General features: G+C 44.6%; 1 protein-coding gene and 1 non-coding gene across 2 annotated transcripts in view; both read right to left on the bottom strand.

The window, feature by feature from the left end:
- Positions 1 to 1,367: 1,367 nt before the first annotated feature.
- Positions 1,368 to 1,451, bottom strand: trnal-cag (transfer RNA leucine (anticodon CAG)). The gene has a single exon. It is a non-coding gene; the product is annotated as a tRNA-Leu (tRNA).
- Positions 1,452 to 2,386: 935 nt separating this feature from the next.
- The window catches only part of afdna (afadin, adherens junction formation factor a), a gene marked incomplete at its 5' end in the record, with an annotated part of 63,460 nt that continues 42,441 nt past the window's right edge, over positions 2,387 to 23,405 (bottom strand). Inside the window, 10 exons of the mRNA XM_071515308.1 lie at positions 2,387 to 4,406; positions 5,571 to 5,655; positions 9,877 to 10,429; positions 13,639 to 13,773; positions 17,930 to 18,109; positions 18,745 to 18,959; positions 19,520 to 19,779; positions 20,452 to 20,857; positions 21,005 to 21,176; positions 21,399 to 21,596. Of these exons, the coding sequence (XP_071371409.1) occupies positions 4,169 to 4,406; positions 5,571 to 5,655; positions 9,877 to 10,429; positions 13,639 to 13,773; positions 17,930 to 18,109; positions 18,745 to 18,959; positions 19,520 to 19,779; positions 20,452 to 20,857; positions 21,005 to 21,176; positions 21,399 to 21,596 (2,442 nt within the window). The remainder of the gene's footprint in view (positions 4,407 to 5,570; positions 5,656 to 9,876; positions 10,430 to 13,638; positions 13,774 to 17,929; positions 18,110 to 18,744; positions 18,960 to 19,519; positions 19,780 to 20,451; positions 20,858 to 21,004; positions 21,177 to 21,398; positions 21,597 to 23,405) is intronic.

Genomic DNA, 23,405 nt, shown 5'->3' with positions numbered 1-23,405 from the left:
TTTTCTTTCGTTGGCTTCATTTCTGGGCCTTTGAAGTTTTCGACGGTTACCGATTTATCTTTTAACGAATAGACCTGTTCCAGCAGGCTTCATGTTCATTTTTCTAGGTCAAAATAGATTTTGGAGTTATGATAGAGTAGAACCTCGCTAATCTAAACCCCTGTGGAAGAGAGCACGTTAAAACCAGTTCAATATTTGGGGCAAAGCTTGTTGATTGAAAAGAGTAACAAAACCCTGTAATTTGCCCTAATTGCATACATAATCAAGGAAATTTGAAGTACTAAACAAATTGGCCAAATTTTTTTCCACTCTTTGTCTCTTATTTGCATTTATAAGTAGTAGTAGTAGCTGCAGTTGGGAGAACCGAGGTTTGGATTAATTAGGTTCTTCTCTAGTACAATGTCTGCTTTTGTAAATGTGTTGACATTAATAGGGCACATATTCTCATTATGGGTAGTTCATCTAAAGTACAAATTCATTTTGTTTATAGCTCTGTTGGTGTGTACTTTAATGAGTGTTCATGTTGGATTAAATGGTTTGTAGTCCTTAGTTCAGATGAGGATCGACATGTTTTTGAAAAGGTTAACTAAATATAAAAAAAATCCTGTCAGCTTTCTTTGACATGATTCTGAAGCGTTTTGTTTTATACTTCATATGAATTCAAGAGATGAAACACTTTTTTTTATGTGTAAATAGGCCTGCTCTCATTTTGAGTTGAAACGGTGACCTGTCACAGCAACTGCAAATTTTGTTTTCATTAAAATGTTATTCAAAAGAACACTGTTTTCAAACATATGTTTCATTTCGGATTTATTGTGCTTCAACAGTTTGGTTTGGACCAGAATTAAGTTCACCTGACGCTCTGCTTAATGCCATCAGTGGAACAAAATTTGAGTTGACAAGTTGATCCTTACTGTGCTCTCACATACTTTCTACTGGTTTATATAAGGCAGCAGGGTGGTGTAGTGAGTAGGAACCCCCAGTAGAGCCACATTGGCCTACACACCCTCATTTGATCAGATTTAGTTCCAGGGATCCATATGGGAAGATTTTAGTTTTTAATTTAGTATTGAACTATAGAACTGTCTACACTGTATGTGGTGAAATCTAGGATTGCAATAGTCACTCATACATTCTGTAACTGGGATCATTTCTAGTGAATGCAGTTTTCATGTTGCTGGTGACCTCCCTTCTACAACCACCAGGGGTCCCCAGAACTCAGTTTGAGAACCACTGCATAACGGAGCTAATTAGACATAAATGAATAAATGGTGCCATTGGTTTTCTCCATTGAATAAATGTTTGTGTTCAGAATAAATAATACGGTAATTTAGAGCAAGACGGTAATCCAGAAGAGAAAAGGTTTCTGTCAGAAGTGGGATTCGAACCCACGCCTCCAGGGGAGACTGCGACCCTGAACGCAGCGCCTTAGACCGCTCGGCCATCCTGACTTGTATTGTTCCATTTTGACTGTGAGTATAAATAGTACATCTTTGGCATGGTATGTTAAGGGCTTACATATTCTGTTAGTATGTATAAATGTCGCTTAATGCCGTTTCATGCTGTATTGTCCGCTGTAAACAAACAAGCATTATGCAGACCACCGGAGCCCTTACGAGAAAAAAAAATCAGTTCCCTCGTAGTATTTTCGACGTATTAACTTCACTGTCTGTATGGTGTCACAGGTAAGTTACTGTATTACCTCTAGCTCCATCGCTATACCTTTCGTATAATTTATTAATGTTTGTAAGGCGCGTTCATTATCTCACTCGTAACTTACTGCGCGAGCTCCCAACGCCTTTCCCCTATCCATTTTCTTGAGAAGTTATATTTTAAAATAACTGCCATGTTGAAATAGACAAAACACCTATTTTTAGCGTCCAAACGGTCTGAAATCTAAATTCTTAAGTCTTCTGGCTAATATGTTCATGCAGGACCGGAATGGGAAACATTTGATTAATAACTTATAAATTTAAAACTTCCCACCACTATTTCTTCTTTCCAAGGATGCATTCTTTATGTTCAAAATCGTTTGTACAAAAAATAAATATAATATTTCTGTTTATTTTATTGTAAAGGATTTTTCCAAAATAATGATACTGATCTATAATGCAGAGCATCTAGTAAAATGTGAAAATATTTCAATACAACCGAACAAAATGTATGAGATGCATATCATATTTACTTCCGGGCCTCTTTGTTTGTTACTGTAATAAAAATGTACATAGAAAGATAAGGAATACCTCAAATTGCACCAAAATTACAAATCTATGATGATGGCAAGGCTAAAAAAAAAGGAGACAATAAAATCCAATCTTGCTTTGCTTATAAAACCAATACAGTATATTTTTATTGGAATAAAGAAGACACCAGTTCCAGCCTGCACTGTTGAAAAATCTGTATTTATTAATGATTTACAAAAGGCTAAACATGAAACCATTTAAATGATTCAGTTCATTTTGAAACCTAAAAAGGAGTTGTGGGGGACAGAGGGGGGACGTGTCTGTAGTGTTTTTACAGGTCAGTTAGAACAGCATCGCATCTCATCGTGTAGAATCAGAGTTTTTTTGTTTTTTTAAATGGAGGCTCCTGAAAAGAAATGAGATCCACACACAGGATGGAGTCACTCAAAACAAACTGCAGAAAAGCAATACATTTGAAAAAAAAAAAAAAAAAAAAAGATCACTAAGTGGATTCAAAGTGGATTCCTTTTCTACATCGGCGCAGTAGCAGCGGTGGGGGGGAATATGATTATGGAATATTTCTATAATCATATTTCTATAATCCCCCACTGCTTTGATGTAAAAAACAAATACATCTCTGTCTCTAGTGTTAATAAAATACAGATTGCCATAGTACAAGAAGTCCCAAATGTAGTCCATTTCTTACAACAGTTTGCCGATACATATTTAGTATTAAAAACAAAATTTGTGCAAGTATGTTTTTTCCACAAGGTTTTGAAATAAATATCTGTAATGCAAACCAGTTGGATTTTTCTTTTTTTTTCTTCTTTTTTTTATTGTGAAAACCAACACTGAAGTGTATTCCCATTGTAAGTGACAAAGTGTTCCTTTTTCTGCCTTAAATGTAGTGTACAGTCGGTCAAATGAATCTCACACAACTCCGCAAAAAAGATGACTATTCAATTCAAACGAAAGAAAAATTCAATAATAAAAGAGTTAATTAGGGGGGGGGATAAGAAACATTTAAAATACTTGTTAACTCCATAGACAGTGAGGACCAGAGGGAAGACAGTCCAGTTTTTTGGCAGATCTTCCAACTTGGCTCCACTGAAAATGTAGGGAAAAAAATGCCCTGTTGGACCCTTTTTGTCACCAAATGCTTTATCACATTAGTTCTGTGGGTTTTTTTTATTTTTTTATTTGCCAGGCGGGGTTTCTACAGTAGTAAAGAGTGAGACCCAGATATTTACAGTAATGTTGTGCACTTAAAAAGATCCATCTCTGGATTTAAAAGACCCTCCGCTGGAGAATCTTCCCGAGTTTAATCCGAAAACGACAGCGACAAAAAAATAAAAAAATTAAAATAAAAAAAACCCACGCTTGCTTGCTACGGAATGAAATAACAGTGTTTTCACTCACTGAGAATTTTATTAAAAAACAAAAAAAAAAAAAAAGATTGGTCTGGAGCTCAACCTTGGGCATTGATGTCGACGAGAAGAACTGAAAAGCGTGATGCTGAAAAAAAGAGCATAAAATAACACCATAAAATAGTTCGCATTTCAAGCTATTTAAAAAACAAAACAAAAAAAATGTAAAATGCGCAAAAAACTTTTTCCCCATCCCTAACCCAAGAACCATTGTACAAACAAAAATATATCCCCCTTCGTCATCGTGTGATTCTCAAATTTTCAGATCTCACTAGATATAATTAAAACAATTTTTTACAGTGCTTTACCATTATATATCTTTGATAGATAAAGGGGGGGGGGGGGGGGGGGAATTTGAAGCCGTTAAGTGTCTCTCCTATTGCAACGATACATCTACGTTGTACGTGAATGGTCCAGTTATTCAATGATTAAAAAAAAAACACAAATTGAGGGAAAACAACACAAAAACGGAGGAGACGGTCAGCGGTGGGGGGTGGGGGGTGGGGGAGTGAACGCCGGCTCTCTCGACTTAGGTGTTTCCCGGGAGCGTCTTTAACGTTAACGCGGCGCTGGTGATGTTAGTGTTAAGGTGGTGTTCGGGGGGGGGGGCGGGGTTTGGGGGGTGAAAAAGGCTGAAAGGTCTACTGCTTGGTGTTGAGCTCGTTCTCCAGCTCCATGAGTTTGCGCGAGGCCTTGACCTTGTTGGAAAACCTCCTTCCCCTGAGAGAAGAGACGCTGGCGCTCCTTGAAGGTCAGACTCTCCGGAGCTCCGGGGTTCGAGTTCTCCTGCTCCTGACTGTGACACACACACACACAAAGACACACACTTTGTTTCCAGCCTTTGAAATCATGTGGTAGGTAGGGTTAGACCAATATTTTGAGCTGATGTTGTACTTGTATTTAAAAACGTCCCTGTGTTTCAGTGGATTGTTGCTTCACAAATAAAAAATATAATTGTAAGAAGGGAACTGTGAGTGCTTGCCCTACAAATTTATTGTATGATGGATATGATGCAGTTTGATTGATCACATATTTATTGCAGAATTGATCAATACTACACTGGTTGTATATGGGAAGACCTGAACCGGAAGTGATTTTAGTGAGACATTTTGATCGGATTCCACACAAGTATTATTACTATTATCATTATTATTATTATTATTGTTGTTAGTAGTAGTAGTAGTAGTAGTAGTAGTAGTAGTTGTCGAAGTAATAGTAGTAGTAATAGCTATAGTAGCAGCAGTAGTAATACTAGTAAGAGTACGAGCAGTAGCAGTGGTAGAAGTAGTAGTAATAATAATAATAGCTTTAGGCAACAACTAGTAGTAGTGGTTGTAGTACTAGTAGTAGTAACAGTAGTAGTAGTAGTAATGGTTGTAGTAGTAGTAGTAATAGTAGTAGTGGTTGTAGTAGTAGCAGTAGTAGTGTAGTGGTTGTAGTAGTACTAGTAGTGGTTGTAGTAGTAGTAACAGTAGAAGTTGTAGTGGTTGTAGTAGCAGTAATAGTAGTACAAGTAGTAGTAATAATAGCAGTAGTAATAACAGCGGTAGTACAGAAGTAGTAATAGCTGTAGTAGTTGTAGTAGTAATAATAGTATTGGTAGTAATAGCAGTAGTATTAATACTAATAATAGTATTATTAGTAGTATTATCCTGGCTTTCAGTGGAGAGTTTTAGTGTCTCATGGTCTAAATGGTTTCAGAGCCTTTCCACCCAGACTAAATAAAATGTAGAGGAAACACTTAATACTAATACTGTTTTTTTTCTAGAAATGTTTTTTTTGGCATGAAAATTGTCACATTTAAAGATACTGAATATTGGGACAAGATATCAGTTATCAGGAGCTTCAATCCAAGAAATATCCATATCAGCCTTCCAAAACCTAAGGAGTAAAGAGAGGACATGAACCGAGAGGAGGGTGTAAATAGGAAGTGGAGAGGACAGGAAGAGAAGAGCCTCACCTTTTTGTCCATTTGTCTCGCGGGTCCTTGTAGACTTCTCCTGATCCTACAACTCCTGCTGTGTTTCCAGTGTACGAGTTAAATCCTGTCCACGGTTGAGGAGTCACACAGCAGACAGACAGAGCAGCAGGACATTAGTCAGTATCATTCATTCACAGCTTGTACTCGCTAAAACATCTCATCTAGAAGCTGCTGGGTGCGAGCTGTCAAGATCCTGCTACTACAGCATTGGACTTTGGCTCTCTTGGCCTATCTTAGTTTGAAGTCTACTAGAAACAATAGGGTTACTTTAATTCAGAAACGAATTGCAGCTATGTGGGTTTGTGCATCTTCAACCGCACAGAAACCTAGGTAAACCTAAAACCGTTTAAAGCCTAAAACAGTATCCAGTGTCCAGAGACGCTGGTTACCAGTACCCAGCAGCTTTTCCAGTCTACATCACCAGAGTTCCCACAGACCAGCCCAAGCAGGAGGAAGGGAACAAGTGCTGGAGAAGCATTAGGCAGAGAGAAATGGGTTTCGTTAAACTAGAGCGGCAAGCCGAGAAAGAGAAAGAAAGCGTTAAAAAGCTGTTAAAAGGGGCCATTCCAAAGCAGCAAAGTGGTCTGTGGAAGTGTTGGGTGGGCTCCGAGGCCGAGGTCGCCGTCAAACATGCCTGACTTCCACTGCTAAAGATCTGGAGCCCCATTTATAGTCTTTGTTCAGTCATTACAATGGAATAAATATGAACTTGGTGGCAAAAATGCATTGTGGAGGCAGGAACTCCTCATCTTTTGACCTGCTGTTTAGATCCAACACTGGATTCAGTTCGTTGGAGCTACTTTTGGAAGCAAACAATCCAGGAATTCAAGATCGAATTCAAGGTAAAGTCTAGAGTCCGTGTGTGAGGAAAACCCTGCCCAGATGTAGATCCCTTAAAAAAAAAAAAACACCACTGGGTGATATAGGGCTCCAATCCCAAGCCAGTAGGACTAGGATGAAGAGGGTGACCTCGACCTTTGACCCCAAACGAAACGTTACTCAGTTGGCTCACGTGTCCCTGTGTCTTTCCTGAGCCTGGACCCAACCACAGCAAAATCCAGAGCTTGACCAGACACAGAAACCTGGCTGGACCAAACTAGATCTGTTCCAGCGGTTCTCAACCATGTGCCACCGTGACCCCAGAATCTGCAGGTTTTTATTCCAACTGGACACTACCAAACAGCAGCCAAGTTCACTAGTTCGTTCCTCCTCTCTGGTTGAAGGTGTGCTAATCAGTGAAATCATCTGCTGAAGCGTTTGGTTGGAATGAAAACCTGCAGACTCTCGGGTCACGATACTAAACCCTCGGCCTTGCGTTCCTAAAAACACAAGCTCCAAGTCCATGTCGCTTGATGTTTTTCCTGCGTTCTGGATGAAACGGAAAGGGGTCGGCACAGTCCAGACACAGCGACGGGGTGTGAACCCAGACAGATTGATCGAGCTGGCAGCGCCCGGGCCTTCTTTTGGTTTTTACAGAGCAAAAAGCAAGAGATCTGAGTGTAGTTTGGGACGGGCCCAAGCTGGGTCCCACTTCAGCCCCAAACCACATAAACACAAACTGGCTGAGAACAAAGTAACCACAAGAGGAACAACCCTCCTTCAAGGCCAGTAACATTCTTCTATGAAGCCAAAGGAGATGTAAAATTATACTTCTGGCGCTGCGATTGAAAATTCTTCAAATTCACCAAGACGTTATCCAATGGTCTTTATGGATTCTCAAAGGTTGTGAATACTGTTTTTCTTTTACTCTGGTTCAGCTACTCTTGGAGGCTGATGGATCTCATTGGTTTTTCTGTACCAAATACAAAGTTTTTTTTAGATCGGCCTCCAGCGTTTGTTCTTCCTTTCTAGCCTTCTCTAGTTCATGCACCTTGGTTGTAAGGCAAGATAGCAACAGTTTTGTTTTTCTTGTGCTTTTATTCTAATTCAAGCAAAAATCTCTCGATTTCAAGAAGTGACCACATTTTATAGTCAGATTTGACAGTAAAATGTTCTTCGAGCTGCCAGCTGATCAAATCATCCGCATTGAATGTATTTGGTGGTTTATACATCAGGGAGGCCGGAGACTCAGGTGCCGCTTGGTCACCTGAACCGCCACAATGCCCTGTGGGAATTGTAGGAGGTTAGTGAAGCTGCAGCGTTAAGACGACAGCATCACAGCTACAGCAGACAAGACAGGCAGAGGGAGAATACATAGTCTGACAGGAGAGATGAAGGGGCAGCCAAATCCATTGACAGGGCCGCAACAGGTAGACAGACAACCAAGCACATAAATGGGGAGGGAGGCTGAGAGGACGACTGACGCCATGGAAAGGCAGAGTAACAGACAGATCAACAGACAGGGTGGTAAACAGACAGGTAGACAAACAGCGAGCGAAGACACAAATAAGCACCAGGAACAAAGGGAGACAGCAGGGTGCAGCCTGGTGGAAGCTGAGCACAGGCAGTAAAAAGCAATAGACATCAAGCCGGTTACTGGGGGGGTGAGCTGCTGGCAGCCACAGTGCAGTGTTTTGTGTCTATGGTGTGTGTGTGTGGTGGGGGGTAGGGGGTGGGGGGCATGCAATTGTTTCACGTTTTTTTTTTTATTTTGAGGGAGGTGGGGTGGGTGGGACAGGTTGGTGGGAGGTTAGTGGGCTGTTTTCCCGAATTTTGAGTGAGGAATGCAACACAACGTTTCCTACGAGGCCCATTTGGTGTTTTGATATTTCATATGCAGCAGGGAGGGAAGAGCTTTGGACTGAAGGTGCAGGCAAGCCATTCCCTGGACCTCAGGAACACATTACATTCAGGCTGTGGTGCATTCGTGGCTCTGTTTGTCTGTGGCTGTTCAAAGTTTAAAAAAAAAAAAAAAAAAAAAAAAAAAAGTGCCCCTGATTTCTAGGGTCCAATTCAGGAAACGGAGCCTTGATGAAGCTTGGCTTGGCCAATGGACTGAAATTAAATTTGCTTAACACTAGAAAGGCCAATGGATTGTGGATTTAATTGCTACTACAATTTTGAAAATCTAACAACACTGGTTTGTACAGAAAGTGAGTCTAGGAAAATAATGGATTGACATTTTTGAAAGCAGAGATATATTTCAATTCTAATATTCAAGACAGCCGTCCACTGACTGCAGCTTGGCCTCTCTGGTGTTAACTGTGCAGATGTCCCTTTCCAACAGTGAGGTCTTCTGAAGAGAAATAAAGATACACATCTTGACACAACATTTGAGATGGATAAACGAAGCCATTCTCTTTCGCATATGCTCTACATTACGACACACTACATTTGACCTCATAATAAACATGTAAGGGCTTTTGAGTTCAAACGCTGTGATGTTATCGCCGTTTTTCTTTGCAACAAAGTATGGCCTGAGCATGACCTTTAGTTTTCCACTGCTAGGAAAGCTTCTCCAGTGAAATTTGTGGGGCTGTAACTGTGAAGTCCCAGTAGGGCTCACTGTGACCAGACTGAGTCGTACAGATGAAGCTCACAGTTTTATCTAGCTTGTTCCCTGGAAGACTTTAGCCAGAAGCCTTTACAACAGCCACAGACAGACAAGACGCCTCTCACTCAACACATCGCTGCTGTGTGCATGTTTATATGTATGAATGAGAGCTGATCCCTTATTGGCCAAGTTGAGTGAGTGATGGGTGTGTGAAGCCAATGGTGTGTCTCCTTCCCTTAAAGCCAACACCGCTAAGCAGGGCCACGGGCCGCCCCAAGCAGCAACCAACCAATCAGACACAAAGGAGGCGGCGAGCGACAACACCAACAGTACTATGATTGGCTCTGATGGGTCTCAATCTGCAGCGAAAAGTGGCGGGGCAATTATCAATTGCTTTTACTGTCCGCTAGTGCTGATCGGAGTGATTGGAGGAAGATGAGGAGGAAATTACTGGGGACAGGAGTAGGTGTTCGAAACAAAACAAACACAAAGCTTAACACAAAAAAAACGCAATCTGATTTGCTTGAGGAGAGGGAGTGAAAATTTCAACACATAAAACAAAGAACACAAACCGATGGGTGACAGGAAATTGAATTACAACTCGATTGGCAACTACAGAACAAAAAAAAGGCGAATTTGGAGAAACAGAAAAAAGAGGAAAAAGTAGAGGGGGGGAAATAGAAGGGCAGAACACCTCTCTACTGAAAAACAAGGTAAAAAGAAACACAAAATAGCACTAAAACCATGAAGGAGTGACTAGTAAATGAATAGATGAGTGAATGAGAGGGAGGTATGGAGGCTGTAGAGGGCGCTGTGGCGAGCCTGACTCCTCTCTCCTCTCTCTGTTTCTACCTTTATAGCCTCCTGGGGGGATGGAGCTGGGTTTGGCAGGAGGGGGGGGGGCTGTACTGTTGGAGTTGTTGAATGGCGGCTGGAACGAGCTAGACAGGAAGATGCCGTCAGAAAGAGGGCGGGGCTTGCGCGCAGTGGGCGGCGGCAGAGGTTTGCCGTGATTGGCCGAGGCGGTGGCCGGGAGGTCGCCGTACGACTTCCGGGTCGCCGACAGCTTCACCTGACCTGATTGGCCGCCGCCGCCACTCCCTGCTTTGGTGAGTTCCTCCCCTTCCTCCTCCTCTTCCTCCTCGCCCGTGTAGGAGACAAACTTGGCGGTGTAGAGCGTGTCGGGGGAGGCGACCTGGGTTTTGAGGTAGGAAGTGTTTCTCTGTGGCGGGGGTGGGGGGGTGTTAGTGGGGTTGGGTGGGGCGGGGGGGTGGTATTCCCGGGGCAGGGGGGGCCGGTACAGACCGGCCGGCTCGTCCGGCGTCAGCAGCTTTCTCTCGGCCTCTTCGTGCTGCCGGCGCCGCTCGGCCTCCAGGCGGGTGTAGTACTCCTCCTCCTGTCTCCTCTAGGGGAGGGACAACCTGTTAGTAAGCTCTCATTGGCTCTCGCCTCAGTAAGGGACTCCCTAATTGGCTATCAGCTAGGGACACAGCAAGGGACCCAACTGTCAGCAAGCTCCACCATCACTGCTTCTACTTCCAGTAAGGACCAGTCTGATAGGACACACAGAGCTCGTTTAACTGGTCCACCTTCTCTACCAGTCTTATGTCATACTGTTACAAAGACCTGGTCTAACTGGTCCAACCTCTCTACTAGTCTGATAGGATACTGTCCCAAAGACCTGGTCTAACTGGTCCAACCTCTCTACTAGTCTGACAGGGCACTGGCCCAAAGACCTGGTCTAACTGGTCCACCATGTCTACCAATCCGATAGAACACTGGAACAAACTGGTCCTGGACCTGAACTGGACCTGCTCTAACTGGTCCACCATGTCTACCAGTCTGATAGGATACTGACCCAAAGACCTGGTCAAACTGGTCCACCATGTCTACCAGTCTGATAGGATACTGACCCAAAGACCTGGTCAAACTGGTCCACCATGTCTACCAGTCTGATAGAATCCTGGTACAAAGACCTACTCTAACTGGTCCACCATGTCTACAAGTCTGATAGAATACTGGCACAAAGACATACTCTAACTGGTCCTCCATGTCTACCAGTCTGATAGGACACTGGTACAAAGACCTACTCTAACTGGTCCACCATGTCTACAAGTCTGATAGAATACTGGTACAAAGACCTGGTCTAACTGGTCCACCATGTCTACAAGTCTGATAGAATCCTGGTACAAAGACCTACTCTAACTGGTCCTCCATGTCCACCAGTCTGATAGAATACTGGTACAAAGACCTGGTCTAACTGGTCCACGCTGTCTACCAACCTCGTAGGACACTGGTACAAGCTGGTCCTGGACCTGAACTGGACCTACTCTAACTGATCCACCCGGTCTACCAGCATCTCCCCTTTCCCTCAACACTGGGTGTATGCATGTGTGCACGCTATATGTGTCCATATGTGCCTAGGTCTCCATGTACGTGTGTACTTTATGAGTTGTGGGTATGTTTTTGATTCCAGCCCACCCAGTCCCAGTGGCTGAGCTCTGTCTACACTCCCGGCACATGGGAGAGGCCTCTGATGTTATATGAGCTGCATATACATAAAGCTAGCCTGGTGGAATGTGTTTGGTTGTCTGGGTTTGGAGCCCAGCCAGTTGGCCCCAGTCAAATGTTCCTTGATCTTGGTGCTTATGATGTCAGATTGTCTTCCCACTTTTGGTCAATTTTGTTTGGGTAGGTCTGTTTTGGGCTGGATGCAGTCAAGATCTTGTCCTGTCCTCGCCCTGACTAGCTCTGTGGATAGCCTGCCCATTCTCTAGTGCTGCGTCTGCATCCAAGCTGCCCGTGTTGAATCAGTTGGAGTCTGGCCAGAACTGGGTGGGGTTAGTGGGTGCGTGGGTCTGAGTGGGTGGGTGGGTGTTTGAATATGCATGGGTGGCTGAGGGAAGGTATAGATTGCCTGTGTGTGTGTGTGTGTGTTTGCGTGTATTCTCCGGTATGAACTTAATATAAAGCGGGCGGTTTTGGGAGAGGTGGGAGGGTGGGCGGCATTCCTAAATATAGTTTCTGAAGCGATGCCAGATGGAATGGTATTAAAAAAAAAAAGTAAATAAATAAAAAAAAAAGAAAATCATAACTGCTTCCCAACAAACCTAAGATGCGTAAAATAAAAACAAATCTCCTGACTCACACTGACAATAACAACAACCAACGACAGCACGATGGGAGTCCCATGCTTAAAGGTGGGTGGGGGCACATAACATGACACAGCAATACATCACGTAGGGTGGGGAGGTGGGGGGGGGGGCACAGGATGAGGACATGCAATTGGACATCTTTACAATAAACATTAATCAGCATCAGAATAATAATTGTAGTCGTCACCATCGTCCTTAAAACATGTCGTCCTTCTTTTCCTTAAAGACACAGTTTGGAAGTTTTTAAGGAAAGCCCTGTTGCCACCAAATATCTATATGTAACTCTCCATTAAAGATTGCACATTTTAAAAGCTGTAGCTGAACAAGGCTCTCTGCAATGATGGGCTGTTCAGAGAGGAGCAATATTGATTGTTCTGTGCAATCCATAGGGTTTAAAAATGTTTGAGAGGTGTTTCAGTGCTTAAAAACGTACAAACTGCATCTTTAGGTGGTGCCGTTCAAATCATCTCCAACTCCTTCCTAACGGGGTTTTTAAACAACCAGCGGTCTGACAGCAATGATCGGTTCACAGAACAAATGCACCAGCATAATGTTACCATGGTGAAATCAACGGATACAACACAGTGGTAAAACACTGGGTATGCTTGATTTAAAACACAGACAGAAATGGGTGGGTGGACACCAGCTCAGACCGCTGGAAATTTAAAAAATCCCCAAGTACAAAAACAGATCAATTTTTAGCACTTGCTAAGGCTGCAAATATTTCTATATTATCACATTATAACTGATATTATTCTAAGATGTTGCTACTCCAAATAAAGTCAGTAACCTGGACAAAGAAAAACACTAGGGGAGTCATAGCACAGATTCCAGGGTTAGACCGATATATTGGGTTGATTGACATTTTATATAAAAAAATGGATATCAGCCAGAATGTCATCAATGATATGATGGAATGAGGGTATAATTTTACTCAACAGCTTCAGGAGTGTCAGTCTGTAAAACCCCGCAATGAAACCTGTGTCACTCTGCCTTGAGGAGCTGCTAACCCACCTAAAAGAATTTCATTAGTGTGGCTTTCAGTGGAGAGTGTTAGTGTCCCATGACGGTCTAAATGCTGTTTCAGAGGCTTTTCCACCCTGACAAGAATAAAATGTATGAATGTCGGCACAAAATATGGGCAAAAATATTGTCCTTCAAAAACCCATATCGGTCGAACCCTAACAGATTCCCATCTTAAGTCTTTCCTAGCACTAAAGTATGGCAAGGCTGGCTCAGAAATGGCTATAATATCATGATGGAAAATCCTACGCATTATAGATTCCTGTCTGACTCGCACTGAGATATCACAAGACTGACTCAGAAATGGCAACAATATTATGATGGGAAATCTTATACATCCTGCAATCACTAGTTTTCACAAGCCCTAAAGGAATCTCTAGCCTCACAACTCCTGTACTTTCTATGACTATTAAAAAAGACAGGCGGGCAGACAGACCTTCTCCTCGGTCTCTCGTCTGGCTCTCTCTTCCTCCCTCCACCTCCTCTCCTCCTCCTGCTTGGCTCGCTCCTCCGCCTCCCGCTTGCGGATCTCCTCCAGCTGCTGCTTGCGCCGCCGCTCCTCGTCCTGCAACTGATCACACACACACACAGACGCGCACAGACAAAACGTATACACACACACACACACAGAACAACATGCCGAAAGCCACGCAAAGACAGGCACAAGTTAGTATATCAACAGTAGTGCAATTCCTAAACCAGCTCTTTGCACCAACCCACGACTCTGTTCAACTGATTGGACACTAACGAGTATTGATATGTTGCCTAAGGTGAGGTAGGTTGGATTTGTCTCACAGGACTGCTCATGAGGGGAGGAGTAGTGTGCGCTGCAAGCACACAGCACAGGCTGACACACTGCTGAACATGCAGATGGACACCAACAGCATGCAAGAAGAACAACAGCAATTACAACTGGGCAGGGCAAAAAGAGGACAGCCCTCTTTCAGCTACTTAGGGTGCACTTGATTTCATTTAACGTGTATCATACGTGTGATAATAACAAGGTTATGGCCCCCGCTGTAGCAGGAGAGGAAAGCTAAATCAAGCATACCTGAAGTAACTGCAAGCTATGGGCTGCGGCAACGGTATTCTGATAACAATACAAAATCCCACAACAAACACAAGGTCAAACCAGATGGAACATTGTGACACTGGGCTGGACAGTTGATATAGAGAGGGCATGAAGACGCTAAGCTGGTCACACATGAATGGATGGATGGATGGATGGATGGATGGATGGATACCACAACATCATGATGTGGCCCGTGCAGGTAGCGCCAGCGGCTAAGAGGCATAATAGACTCATGCATGGATCCTGACCCGGAGACCCCCCTGCGACGCATTCAGCCATGCAGCCGCCGCCTCCATCTGCACTCAAAACACCACTGCTGCCTAGCTTCATACCACCCACAGCTCTACTCCTCTACATGTGTGAACAGGCTAGATTTATTACTCTGGCTCTTTGATGTTTTGGGAAACACTGAGGTTTCGATATTGGGAAACGGTGGCTTCGCTTGCCGTTCCGCAGCAGTAGTTGTTTTGAGTGGACAAAGAGACGGACGGCTCCCCCCAGCCAACCAGCATCAAGCACCCCCAGGACGGCCCCTCCATGACCGACTGCTCCTCAGCTAATCATGGTTTAAGTCCCGCCTCCAACCCCGACCCAAACCCAATGAAACGACAACAGTACAGTAGTCCAGATGTGTGAGGGGGGGGGGGGGGAGGAGTCAGAATGAGCGAATTGGAAACACGGGTGGGTGGGCAGTCCAGACAGGAAACAGGAAAAAAACAGGAAGTGATGTGGGGTAGAAAGAGGATATTTGTCATTAACTGGAAGAACGTACCAAGTCTAGAACAGAGATAGCTGGGACAGCAGTCTGCTGCTGAAGAGAAGAAGAGAATAGAACAGAGAGAGCAAGAAGGGGAGGGGAGATAGAGGGTAGATAGAGGGTAAAAATAGAGAAAAGGAGGGAAGGAAAAAGGAAGACCCAAATACAGAAAACAAAGTAGTGGAAGAGAGGTGTCAATAAAAATAAATTAATGTTAGGAGAAAATAGGAGAAGAGCAGGAGGGAAGAGGAAGGAGAAAACAGAGCAAAATAATAAAAATAAGAGAGAGGGGAGGATGAGAGAGGAGATAAAGTGAAAACATTGCTGAAGGTCTGTCTCTCCTCCGTTGGGCTGATTAGTAGCAGTCAACAAATTCCTTAACTGGCCACATGGAGCCACACGCCCCTATATCGAACCACCTCCCACCACATCCAATCACACTGTCACATCCTCACACATCCAACCACATCCGACCACACTATGCTAAATCCTCATACATCTAACCACACACCCACACATGAGGCCACCTCCAGCCACACTCAATCACATCCAGTCACATCTAACCACACTCAGCCACATCCAGTCACATCTATCCACACTCAACCACATCCAGTCACATCTAACCACACTCAACCACATCCAGTCACATCTAACCACACTCAGCCACATCCAGTCACATCTATCCACACTCAACCACATCCAGTCACATCTAACCACACTCAACCACATCCAGTCACATCTAACCACACTCAGCCACATCCAGTCACATCTATCCACACTCAGCCACATCCAGTCACATCTATCCACACTCAGCCACATCCAGTCACATCTATCCACACTCAGCCACATCCAGTCACATCTATCCACACTCAGCCACATCCAGTCACATCTATCCACACTCAGCCACATCCAGTCACATCTATCCACACTCAACCACATCCAGTCAAATCTAACCACACTCAACCACATCCAGTCACATCTATCCACACTCAGCCACATCTATCCACACTCAGCCACATCTATCCACACTCAGCCACATCTATCCACACTCAGCCACATCCAGTCACATCTAACCACACTCAGCCACATCCAGTCACATCTAACTACACTCAACCACCCTCCCACATGATAAACTATACCACATCCTCACACATCTAACCACACTCAGCCACATCTAACCACACTCAGTCACATCTAACCACACTCAGCCACATCCAGTCACATCTAACCACACTCAGTCACATCTAACCACACTCAGTCACATCTAACCACACTCAGCCACATCCAGTCACATCTAACCACACTCAGTCACATCTAACCACACTCAGTCACATCTAACCACACTCAGCCACATCCAGTCACATCTAACCACACTCAGCCACATCTAACCACACTCAGCCACATCTAACCACACTCAGCCACATCCAGTCACATCTAACCACACTCAGTCACATCTAACCACACTCAGCCACATCTAACCACACTCAGTCACATCTAACCACACTCAGCCACATCCAGTCACATCTAACCACACTCAGTCACATCTAACCACACTCAGCCACATCTAACCACACTCAGTCACATTTAACCACACTCAGTCACATCTAACCACACTCAGTCACATCTAACCACACTCAGTCACATCTAACCACACTCAGCCACATCCAGTCACATCTAATTACACTACATGAGGCCACCTCCCACCACATCCAGCTACACTCTGCCACATCCGACAACATTCTGCCACATCTTCATACATCCAACAACCTCCAGCCACACCTTGCTACACCCAATCATGTCCCTCCACACTCAGCAACAGTCAACCACACTCTGCCACATCCCGCCACACACAGACACATCCCGCCGCACATCCCACCGTCAGTTTCAGAATTTTAACTTGACTGGGATATTTGGGACACTGAAATTTGAGAGACGTTTTGGTGCAAGAAGGGTATTTGGTCAGTCAAAAAGGATTCCATTATGATACCACTATACATAAAAGCACATAAGTGCAGAAAACTAGGATTCCTGTGATACATACGCACCAGAGCTCTAACCCTTGGCTGCGAAGCTCTAATACATCGGTTTCTAATTAAGGCACAGTTTGCGATCAGTTTGTAAAAATAAACAGAGCTGCACCTTTGGGATATAAAAGATATACAGATTGTCTCTGTAAAAAAAGAAACAGATAAGTGTGTAGAACCTTGCTAAAATGGGACCAGTGACATTATGGTCATGGTTCGATGTTGCTATGCAACACAGCTCTTATGCTGCATTCACGTTATATGGGAAAGACAGCGGATACAAGATTCCTACTAGAAAGATTTCAGGTCGATTTTGATGGCCTTGGATGAACACCTGAGCACTTCTGACAGTTATTCCGATATGACATGAATGCAGCATTAACAACATCCTTGCCTGCCTGTCCAACCCCCCCCATCCACCCCTCCAGCCAATCAGATTTAAGCAGCTCAGCATGGCGAAGCGATGACAGAAGCATGTTGCAGATGCACATTGCAGGACATTCATAGTGAGAGCGCTGCCATGGGGGAATCCATTTCCCCTTCTAGCATTTGAAAGTGGATTCTGGTTTTCCCACCAGCCTGGTTTCCTGTGGCTCGCCCTTCCTGCTGTACTGAACTACACATCTGACTCTCAGAACAATGGGCTATTGATGGGCAATATTACTTGAAAAACAGAAATCAGAAAGCTTTTTTTCCCCTCCCAAAACAGCGTTTAAATATGATATGATATCCTAGCTCTCCTATCTTTAAGCCTCTTCTAATGGCTTCAGCCCTTCCTGTAAATATGAAACATTTATACTCCATTCTAGATTAACTACGTTTTTCTCCATTATTCATCTTGTCGTCCTCCCCCCTATCTATCCATCCAGCTCACCCTGGCTCTCTTCTCGGCCTCCAGCCTCTGCATGATCATCATGGTGTCCACATCCTCATCGTCCTCCTCCTCCTCATCCTCGTCGCTCTGCTTGGACTCCTGCAGTCGTTTCTGGAACTGCCACTCCAGCATCAGCTTCCTGAGGCGGTCGCTCTCCTCTGCCGTTCGCTCCGGCTTCGCCTGGGAAGGAAAGGATGTTTACAATGGTACTATCATCTTCTCAGAATAATAATAGCAACAATAATAATAATAATAAAACAAAAATAGGACTTCTGAAACAGACAATGCTTGTAAACCCCAGAAAAAAAACACTGTTTTGCATTGAATTTGTCCGAGATGACCTGAGGTTATTTGTGGTCAAGGCGGAAATGTTGAATTACACATTTTTCATAAGTATGAAACTTGACTTGTCTAACTTTCATTTGTCACCCCTAAACATGAATTAACTAAAATGAACTAAAGCCCCATTTGGAGGTAATTAGTACTATAAGGTAGCCAAGATAATAAAATATTAGCCATGCTTTTCTGTTATTGTACTCATTGCTTTAGATGTTTTTTTTAATCAATGCCAAATTACATACGGAGGTGTGTAGTTTGCTCGGACGCAAACATCACTGCACACAAAGCCTGCTACTCAGTTCCAATACAAACAGCATTTGCCAGTTCAACATGGCATCCAAAAAGGGAAAGAAAATAAGGCGCTGGATCAGAGAGGAAACTCTTGCGCCTTATCTCACTGTGAGCAGAGCCACATTTTCCCTAACGATCCTGGAGAAACCAACGGTGTACGAATGGGTCTTTAGTTTGTGCCCTACCTGGAGCTCCTGGATCTCCTTGTCCAGCAGGTCGACAATGTGAAGCTGCTGCTGTTTCTCGGCCTTCTCGCGGGCGTCTCTCTTCCAGGGGTCTGGAGACAGGCTGTCGCTGGAGGACAGCTCCTCTTTGCTGATGGTGATGTACTGCAGGTCTCGCCTCTCGATGGTTCGCGGCTGCTGCTGGGGTAGCAGCTCCCTGATCACCGTGTCCATGCCTACGGTTACATTACACTTCATTTTAGGCATTTAGCTGATAGTAAGCAGTGCCAAAGCTACTAGGGTTCCTAGACAGTTTAAATTTCAAAATTCCATGCTTGTTCCAGATTCACAAAAAATCGTGATACTCGATATTATCGAATATCGTGATATTATTGAATATCAGCCCAAGCCTATGGTATGTAAGAGACAAATTACATATAGGTTCAAAATCGGCAAACTTATCCTTTAATCTTCACAGCAACAGAATATATGAGATGATGGGGCTCTAAAACCACATAACATTTTTCTTTACGTTAGCGAACTATTTTTTCCTACATGTCCAGACTTTCCAAACCTGTGTAGACCCAAAAAAAATATATATGTTAACCAATTTTATTTAATGCAACACAAAGAATGGATCACCTAGCCTTAAAAATCAACATGATATTAATGGCACTATTAAGCATTAAGCTACTACTAAGCTCGATAGATGTGAAAAATCTTAACTAGACTGTCAGGGTTTGAGGCACAACTTTTGAGGTGCAAAATGAAATAAAGACTGATAGAAAAGTGTTACCAGGGGGATTGGGGCCGCTGGCTGGGGGAGGCACGGCGGACCGAGGCAGGCTGGCCAGCTTCTCCGGCCTGGATGGCGGGGGCTGGGGCTGGGACGGGGGCTGGGGGGGGAGGTAGGGCTGGGGCGCGGCCACGGAGGACGGCGGGGGCTGGTGGTGGGGCGGAGGCATGGCTCCTCCGTTGTTGTGGGGCGGGACGGGCATGACGGGGTTGGCCCGGATCTGGCCCAGCTTCCGTTCCTGCTCCCTCCTCTTCCTCTCCCTGGGAATCATCATCAGCGTCAACATCGTCGTTATCGCCGTACTCAATTAACTGTCCGATATAAACAACTTTAAATGTGAAGTACAAGTGTAATACAACCATTTTCAAGTGAAACAATAGGGCCTGCTCCATCAGGGTGTTACCAATCCATTTAGAAACCACACATGCCAGTACTGCCTCTCTGAAGGCTCGGCAAGAACAGCGAGGACTCATGGATAACGAAACAAAACCACACGTGCGGTGCGAGCGTGGCCAGCAACAGTCAACTGATGATGTTGTTCGGGCGCACACACAACCATAACTGTTCTCCATGCTGGCAATTATAGAAATGTGTTGGTTCTGATTCAAGGGATGTCTCTGAGTCAACCAGGCTTTTCCTTTGTTTACTCAGCTGTCAAGTTTGCCGACGATGACGTGTTTGGCACACTACACCCCATTAAGTGGTTTTCTCCGCCCTTGCCGCTACGTAATGAGTGGTGCACCGGCAAAACCCTAATGGAGCGGACCTATAGTAAACATGTCATCTCCCATCAATGATGCAGTCACCGTTTAGACCGGGAACAAGTTCTACAAATGTGAAAAGGTCAAAATTTCGTCGTGAGGGAAAGAAAAGTCACTTTACAGCATATACAGTATATACACAAACTGTGTGATATTTCAAAGAGACCCCACCTCTCCTCCTCCAGGCGAGCCTTCTCCTTCTCATACCAGCGCTGCTGCTCCTCGCGCTTCTTGCGGTCGGCCGCCTGTTGGGCCGTTACCGCGGTGACGGCGGGCGGCGGCGGGAGGGGCAGGTCGGGCTGGGGGTCGTAGGGGTCGTAGGGGTCCGGGTAGGGCGCCGGCGGCGGGGGCGGGGGAGGGGGCAGGTCGGAGCGGGAGGGCGTCTGGGCGGAGTGGGGCGGCGCGGCGTGGGGGGCGTTGGGGGTCTTCCAGCGGCCCGGCCCGGTCTTCTGGTTCTGGGTCTTGTTGGAGGAGGAGGACGAGGCCGAGAAGTTGAGGTGCTCCTGGCTGGAGGTGGACGACTCCAACGAGGAGGAGACCTGCTGCTGACCGGACCAGTGGTCAGCTCCACCCACACCTACAGACACACACACTGTCAGTGGTCAGCTACAGACACACAAACACTGGCAGTGGTCATCCTACATTGTGCTACAACCCACTTTCCCTTTGTCTTTTCAGCCTCTTTAACCTCCTTCCTTCTGCTCCTTTTACCCCATTCCCTCACCTCCTGTTGGACCTCTCTGGTAGTCCAGGTCCCGGTGCTGGTAGTCCAGGTCTCGGTGCGGGTAGTCCAGCTCCCGGTGCTGGTAGTCCTGCTGGTAGTGCTGCTGGACAAGCTCCTCCGGCCTCAGACCTCCTGCTGGGGGGTACAACTCCTCCTGGGAGTGGTTCACCCGCTGACCGAGGGAAGGAGGAGATAAGGACAAATTAATATGTGAAACAAGTTGGAAAAAACATCCTGTAAAATTACCCATTAGTAAAATTCCCTGGACTTCCCCGGAGACTTGATCAGATTCCTTGACTTTCCCTGTCTGGAACACACCTCTCTAAATTCCATGATATTCCAGATATTCCGTGACCAGTGGGAACACAACACAGTGTTTTTGACGGCGCTCTACCTGCATGCTGTTGTTGTGGTGGTTGTCGGCCACAGGGAGGCGCTCTCTGTCCTCCATGGCTTGCCAGTGCTGCGAGGGCCCCTGGCCGGGGCCCACCACCCGGTCCTGGCTCTTGGAGGCCGGGATAGTGAAGTACTCCCTGGGGTAGGTCTGGGTGGGGATGGGGTAGGCCTCTGGACGGGGAGGGGAAGGCTCGTCCTGAGGGAGGAACGACACCAGAAAACAACTCTTACTCTGTGGACAAAATATTAGGGACACCTTCCTAATATAAAGAGGCTTCACGTAGCGTCTTTAAACATCAATATATCATTGTCAAATTAACTGTGATGCCTCGGTGTAATTACTGTATCCCACTGAGACCATGGTCGAGATAATTGGTAGCCTCAATCTCACACCAGTAGTATTGTTAACGGTAGTGCTTCTCAACATTAAGACCACATTTCCTATAACCCCCCCACACACACACACACACACACACTCCCCAGTGTCTTTACTGAACAGGATATGCATGTTAGAAGTGATTTTTCCATTGGTCTTCCACTCCTTCCACTATCTACCATTACCAGAAACTCTGAATGCTTTTGGAGGCTGCCAATATTCTCAGTGATGCTCTCATTTGTTGATGGTAATTATACTAATGAATGTGGTAATGATACATTAATACATGTCTCGGTTGTTTCCTCTCCATCTGGCATTTGGCATCAGGCATTTCGCCTGGACTCACTTGTTCAGTCTACTTCATAGAAACAGTAGTTGGGTTTTTTTTATATTTTGTTCACTCAATATATTCTGATCCGGGTTTTTGAAGTCCAGTACCAATTGTTTTGTTTTATTTTGCGTTGATAGTCAAACTCTTTAAATTTGACCATTTTCATGCCAAAAATATTCAGTGTTTGTCAGGTGTATAAAACTGACTGGCCAATGTCCAACTTTGAATAATAATCCAATATCAGCTCGATATGTGGGTACAGAGATATAAAGCCCAAGGTGCGTGCATGCACAGTGGACCACAAACCACTGTTTGCCAGACTGCCTGCAATGTGCTGGTTATGGTAAAAACAGATCAAGACTTCAAAATGATGCAAATTGGTCATTGTTTGCTGATAGTATCAGCGTCTGATGGTAAAACTACTAAGATGTAACCACATGACCACAACTGATTAGCTAATCAGTGATAGTGGTTAGCGCTTTACTCCTTGATTAGGATTTATGACGTGGTCAACATGAATACAGCAGAGGGAGAACAAGCCTTTGGCTTTAACCATGAATGATGGCTCATAATCTTACTAGGAGAACTGTTTCGGTTGAGTGTATCCAAAGAGACTGATTCAAACCAGCAGTTATAGAGGAGCCATTTGAGAGATTGTAACCAAACCCATTTCTGCAGCAACATTTGATTAAATGACATTAAATGATGTATTCTACTAGAGCTACCTATGAGGAGTTAATCACATGTATGCATACTTTCCTTTTCACTTCTTTCTGTGTCCACTACATGACACATTGGGCTGGCAGGTGGTTTCAACACATCATAGCTGGGAGTAGCTGATTGTATTTGTAAACAAACAACCGTCTCAACTTCCATGGAAATTTTATTATTTCATCAGACACGTTGATATTGTGTTTAGATGATGTCATCTTATTAGCTAGCTAGCCACAGTATCACTGTCTTGTTAACACATCTCATTTGCCTAGTAGCTAACATTACTAAGCTAGTACTCAGTAGTGGCTACTAGTTGCATGTTAACATTAACATTGGTTGCTTTACTAAAATAGTTTGTCTAGTTAGCTAGCTAACAAAACCAAAAACCAACAGGTTGTTCAGGTTAACTGAGCTGACTCTTCTCAAGCTACAACTCAGAGTGTTTTGGAGTAGAGACTAGAGCTAAAGACAAGACAGTTTACTGTGTAACCGACATTTGGAAACACTTTTACTTATAACATGAAAGGGCCTACAGCCACTCTCCAACAATCTTTTTCAGGTATCTCGCTATTTCTAGCCTGGTT

Source organism: Centroberyx affinis, unplaced genomic scaffold (assembly GCF_046629955.1).
Source record: "Centroberyx affinis isolate AG114_WGS23_722 - 3 ecotype Tasmania unplaced genomic scaffold, CSIRO-AGI_Caff_v1 ptg000337l_1, whole genome shotgun sequence".
In the NCBI taxonomy this organism is placed as follows: domain Eukaryota; kingdom Metazoa; phylum Chordata; class Actinopteri; order Beryciformes; family Berycidae; genus Centroberyx; species Centroberyx affinis.
Note: the sequence above shows the minus strand (reverse complement) of the source record. Positions and strands in the feature narration are given on the sequence as shown.